General features: G+C 34.8%; 1 protein-coding gene across 6 annotated transcripts in view; it reads right to left on the bottom strand.

Moving 5' to 3' along the window:
- Window positions 1-237: 237 nt before the first annotated feature.
- ZFYVE16 (zinc finger FYVE-type containing 16) overlaps window positions 238-6,237 on the bottom strand; it is a 43,142-nt gene continuing 37,142 nt past the window's right edge. For all 6 annotated transcript variants that reach the window (XM_044445998.1, XM_044445995.1, XM_044445996.1 and 3 more), the window contains 4 exons: window positions 5,901-6,063; window positions 4,335-4,440; window positions 2,959-3,120; window positions 238-1,999 (listed from right to left, as the gene is read on the bottom strand). In XM_044445998.1, coding sequence (XP_044301933.1) covers window positions 1,835-1,999; window positions 2,959-3,120; window positions 4,335-4,440; window positions 5,901-6,063 — 596 coding nt within the window. In that variant the 3' untranslated portion in view covers window positions 238-1,834. The remainder of the gene's footprint in view (window positions 2,000-2,958; window positions 3,121-4,334; window positions 4,441-5,900; window positions 6,064-6,237) is intronic.

Below are 6,237 nucleotides of genomic sequence, written 5' to 3'. Positions count from 1 at the left end.
GCTTAAGGTATCCATTTTTAAAATAGGTGCAGACATTTCATGGTATTTGTTGTTGTTTTAGAACTTTTAACACGGACTAGGAACTGATGTTCAACCAAAGTCAGACACTGAAACAGAAAAAGGTATCTTAAGTGATCTATCAAGCCCTTGAAATGCTACTGCATTTGTTAAATGCATTTGTTCTTCATTTGTTGAAATTCTAAGCACAGGTTTATAAATACTAGATGATGATGACAATGATGATAAAATGAAACTTTAATTTTGTTAGGTATCTATAAAGTATAAAGCAAAGTCAATTTCGAGAGAACAAAGCCATTATGATTGCAACTGCTTCTATGCAATATTATTCTGTACAAGCCATGGCTACCTATGGAAGTTAGTATTTGAGACACTAGGCATTCTTTCCAGCAGCTGTTTTCCTGTATTCACTGCTATCAGAAGATGATCAAAAGATATCTTATATGAAGATAAATGTTACAGTAATCCTGAACTGGCCCACAAATTTTAATTCTTAACACAAAGGAGTGCATTGGTTCAACTATAATAGATACCAGGTGCTTATGTTAACACAGTATTTTAGGACACTCTAACATAGGTTCTCAAACATTTTAGTTAAAAACTGTATTTTTGATAGAATGTAAACATACCCTACCATGTAGATACAGTTATATAAAGCATCTAGATACAATTAGAATGCAGTAAGTTTGCAGTCTAATATTGCAACATTTTAATCACACATGAAAGACACATGGGCAGACACAGATATGCACATGTGCACATACGCATGCGCATGCACACAATCTACTTCTGTGCATAATGAACAGGAACATTATGCAGGCATCATCAAAACTGAAGTATAAACCCTTATCATCACGCTCAAACATAAGCACTTCTTTTCTGAATACATCCCATTATAAAAATAAGTACTGTATAAAGAGCCTCAGGTATGTTACAACTAACTGTTCATGAAAATTCACACTTAATACATTGTTCTCCCTGAAAATAAACAGGGATACAAAGAGGTCTCAAAAATTAGAGAATGGAGCACAGTCAGGCTTCATGCCTGATTTACTGCTACAGGATGACTACTTTAAGGGTCATCTGGATTCTTACTCATTCTTGGTAAATCCAAGAAACAATTGCACATCTGAGCACAGAAGGAAATTAAGTAGGAATTAAATATACAGAATATTAATTTTTATGTTCAATAATTCCATTATAAATGTATACGAAAGTCAGCCATTCAAAAAGTGATTTGTTGGGAACATCATTATACACTTCAAAACATCAATGTTAAAAACCAGAGCCTTACAAAATTATCACATCTAGCAAAAACATGCTCAGTTTTTGTACAGCTAATATTAGTTTGTGCAAACCTATCTTAGACATTTTAAGTATGCCAGAATTCTTTATAAATCAACAGCTTTTATATTTGAAACTATTCAACTAGAAATCATCCTACTTAAATAGGTTAATATTTTTTAAAAGCCAAAATTAGTTAATAACTCAGACTTCATTTAACTAAAAGGAACACCACAAAGACTTGCTTGAAAAACACTCTAGTTTTAAGCCTTCCTTGCTTTTTTCATGGCTGTATTAAGTGTAAAGTTTCAGAACATTAGGGAACTGTACATGTTTAAATGGAGTTTTCATGTTGAGGTTAAGGAGAAATGCACATTGCTTTTCAGAAGTCAAAATTCTCTTTAAAAATCTACTGCTAAATCATTGGTTTAAAAAAAATAATCCTGAACAGTTTGCTCATGGTGTAATATAACTGCTTTGGTATTGCTCAGTGTCAGCAATTCAGTTCACTACACCATAATATACATGCCAGTTATGTTAACAGAGATTCTGTAATGAAAAATATTAATTCTATTTCCAGTGGCAGATTTGTAGCATTTGATGTTCCACCATGAATTATAGGAATCAAAGCACTGTCCAGGTCATTAAGGTAATGCTGTAGAAGAAGCTGGCCTCCAGATCCTGCTTGGTACTCCACCTAAAATGAAGAAAAAACTGTTAGATTTACTATACCAACCGCACATACAGTAAAACACCATTTATCCAGATTGATATCGTATACTTGAGACTTCAGAGCATCTACAACTGTAGTTTAGCATTTTAAAAAAGAAATAAACTGACTTCTCCTTCACTGCTGTGAACTGCCCAGAAAAGTTTGGCTATTAGACAGTATAAAATGGATGGATGGATGGATATCATTCCACAAAAAGCCCTTGAGGGCAACTGGCCACACACAAAACAAGTGCAAGTATAACTGAGCTAGTGTAGCAAGTGGGAGGAAGCATGCTCAACGAACTCCAGGACCTTTCTAGCCAATGGATGGGCCGAGGCTGTCTCTTTCCTCTGTGATTAAGTTCTTTCCATCACTGAATGTAAGTTCCTATAGCAAGTGCTGTTCCTTTGGTGAAAGGGATACTTGTGATGGTTGACAGGTGTGGCGGAGTGCTAGCAGGGAAGAAAGGGGAATGCAAACTCCTAGTAGCTCTAAGTTTCCTACAGGTAACCATCTTTTCATTCAAGGATGGAAGCTCTTACCTAATATTTTAATTGTTAAATTGTTTCAATTTGTGGTTTTACACTGAATACTGGAGGCTGTGATTTGTTTTTACTCTTACTTTTATTTTTATTCTGTTTTATCAATATTGTTACAGTCCCGAGATGTTTGTGATAGGACAGTATGGAAAAGTTTTAAACAAACAAACAAAGTCAAGGTGATGTGCTGTAGTATAGACAACTATAACAGAGTTACAAAGCTTTTAATTGATCAAGACTTTGATCTCTTCCTGCTTATGTTTATTTATGATGAATGAGGTGAAAACATTTTCCTCTGACTTTTCCCAAAGTTACATAAAACTGAAACAAGATTTAAAGTCCCCCAAATGGCTATATATTATCATAACTTCCATGGATTCATAGCTGCATCATTTTCAAAGTTACCTTGTCCGTATCCATGGAGACTCTAATGCCTATTTTGTTCATTCCATTACTTTTCAGCGTTTTGAGATGCCAATGAAGAGCATTACAAGAGGCCAATGCAATTTCTTTAGCAAGCTGATGGGTTTGACTGTAGAGCTTACTGGCCTTTAAGAGGTAGAACACCTGAAATTTAATTTTAAAAACCATTAAAAAATGCCAGATTTATTAATCCCTTAAAATTATCAAGACAGCTATTGCAGCAGCATTAATGTATATAACTATGTTCAATATAGGTGGCATTTTTGTTTCTAGCCAACATGGTTAATATAGCTTATTTAATAATAATAAAGCAAGCAATGCCAGTCTAAACTAAGTGCTACCAATCTCAGGAAATAATGGACAGGGTAAAGATGAAGTGTGATTGCTTGTAATCTCCCCATAGAACATTAGTTAGGTCTAATGAATATAGGTCTATATTAATTGGGGAATATAGGTCTAAATTAATTCCACATATAGAACACATGCATAAAGTTTAAGGAGAGATATGTTCTAGTCTTGTCCAAGTTCCATTTTTGTTTACTATTCCTGAACTTAGTTCTATTTATACTTGTGCATTTAGAGTACACAAATATAAAGTGTGTATCTTTCTCAAAGAATAAAGAACAGTGGTTGAAAGAATGCTTTGTCCTTGCAGAACAAGCAGTTGTAAAACATCAAAACATATTGTACAGGTACATTTGAACTTCAAGTTAAATAAACCTTTATTATATTAGAATTGTAAATCCTTTCAGTTTCAGAAGTCCCTCAATGTGGTAGAAGGAATCAATGTGCCACCTTCCATCAATCAAAATAATGCTAGCTATGGGAATGTTCTCATTTTTGCTTCATCCTCAAGAATGCTGGGTGCTTTCCTAAGCAATTGCAAATCAAAATGCAACATTCATATATTAAGAGGCTAATGGACCATCATAAAGAAAATGAACTAAATGTAATTGACTAAAACAAGAAATAAAATATTTAATAAATGCATTTAAAGCTTTCGAAAGTAAAGAAGTATCACAATTTAAGACAATGATGAGAAAGTGATGGGTGCAGATGTGGGCATGCTGACTTCAGTACTTTTGTCTGTGCTTCACACAGGGCTGTCTTAACAGCATTATGGGCCCCAGGCAAAGCAGTGTACTGGGGCCCCTACGACAACTACAACTATTGTTAATTTTGGAAGTTTTCCAATTTTCCAAGGGTTACCATACATGGATTAGTATGGGGCCCACGGGCAAGTGCCCATCAGGCCCATGCATTAAGATGGCCTTGGCTTCACATTCGGATAGCATTTCAAGAAGCATCATTAAATTCTGTGAATATTTCTTACATTTAAAATAGCAACATTTACTTACTTCTGTACACTTTATAAGTTTTTCATTCATTTCAAAGTACTCTTCTTGAACAATCTTTTCACTCTGAACTCCTTCCATAGACTTCCCATCTATTGGGCTTGTAACTCTATGAACCAAAATTAATAATACATTAAATACCCTAGTTGGGCTTCTCTACACAAGGCATTCATGATCCTTCATTCAAGGAAATTTGAGGAGTACATCCATGATGTGCTGTTATCATCCAGGGCCATTCCCAAGTTTTCTAGCCTTTTTCACATATATTCTTAGACTGAGGAAAATTAGGTATTAAATTTTAAATCATGATAATTTGGAACAAAAGCCTTGAGAAAAGATGAAAATCTGCTATAATGCAGGTATAATACAGCTGTTTGTGGCTGGTTAACAGCATATATAGAAAGGCAGAGAAATACAAACCCTAAGAAAAAATGTCATGCAAAGAATGCATCCCCACCACCACAAAAGGAAGCAGAATACCCTGTACTGCAGCTGGTTAAACCCACATGTGGAGAAGCCTACTGGCACACAGCTCAAATGTTAGTCTTAGTTTGCAACCTTGTTTAATAAGCCAGGATCTGCACAAGTGGTGTGCATCACACACAGTCACTTTCCTGCCACTCTGTTCTTCTTTTCATACAAGAAGAGGAACAGCCAAGATTAAGCATTTAAAAACATTTTCCAATTACACGTGAGTAAAGAACTACAACTCTTCCCAAACAAGGCTGAACTGGGACAAACCCAGCTTTAAACCAAAGTCTGAAGGTGGTTTAGAAATCTTGGCTTGTTTGAATCTAGCTGACTAGGATTATGGTCTTTTAACAGCCGAATATCATTTTCACAAGCTGCTTTAAAAAAATAATGATTCACAAGGCCACTTTCAAGAGCAACATATTTAAAACCCTTTCAGCTGAGGGAACCAAACTGAAGAGCTTTCTGTGCCCAAATAAGAAGTAGCTTTATATCATAACATAGTTATGTTCCCTCCCTGAAATAAACTTAAAAAAACTGGACGCCAAAATAGTTATGCATGAGTAAACGATACTTTCATTCACACAAGGTGCCTTCCACTGATTTCTATTGACACTGCTGCAACTTATATCACATTTTGCACCATTCTTCAGAAAGAACAGGGAGAGTCTTTAAAGTGAGTCACTCTTTATGACAATGAATCCTCAGCATACAGATAGTGAAAAATTAATGTAACTTTTTCAAAATAAGTTTCTGGAGAGTTATGTATATGTAATAAAGGACTGTTACATTAGTACTGTTACCATTCAGATTGTACTGAATATCCAGTCTTACTGTGTAGCTTAACACCATTCTATAGTTTTTATTAACATGTGTGTTTACTTGTAGGTAAAAGGAAAACAGTAAGCAGCAAAATAAGGTAGGCAAAATCAACGAAATATAGAACAACTTTTACAAAGTTTATAGTACAGCCCTGAGAAAAGTGACCCAATTTGCACATGTTAATTATAAATGCACAAAAGAGAAGTCTGCAAAATTCTGTAAACCTTTTTGCAAAACAAGCTAACTACAGTCTGCATAAAAATCTTCTCAACATACCTCACATTTGTTTTTCCTTCATTTTCTACCCAGCAAATGTCTACATATTCTCTCAGATCTCCTGAATCTACTTTGCCACATGTAATTCTGAAGTCCTTTTTTTCTCTTAAAGCTTGACGTAAGCCATCCATAGTGTCCTGAGTTATTTGTACCATTATTCCATCTATGAAGAAAAACATTTATTTTACTAAATTATGGATATTTAATTATAATAGTATAATAGATTTAATATCTACCAGCTGATGGGCAGAAGGATTTGGCAGAAGCTTTGCTATCCTGGAAGAACATCCAATAAATCATTTCTATAGCAGATACACTGGTGGCACCTCAGACATGC

Source organism: Varanus komodoensis, unplaced genomic scaffold, assembly GCF_004798865.1.
Source record: "Varanus komodoensis strain SLA01 unplaced genomic scaffold, ASM479886v1 scaffold5, whole genome shotgun sequence".
Lineage (NCBI taxonomy): Eukaryota > Metazoa > Chordata > Lepidosauria > Squamata > Varanidae > Varanus > Varanus komodoensis.
Note: the sequence above shows the minus strand (reverse complement) of the source record. Positions and strands in the feature narration are given on the sequence as shown.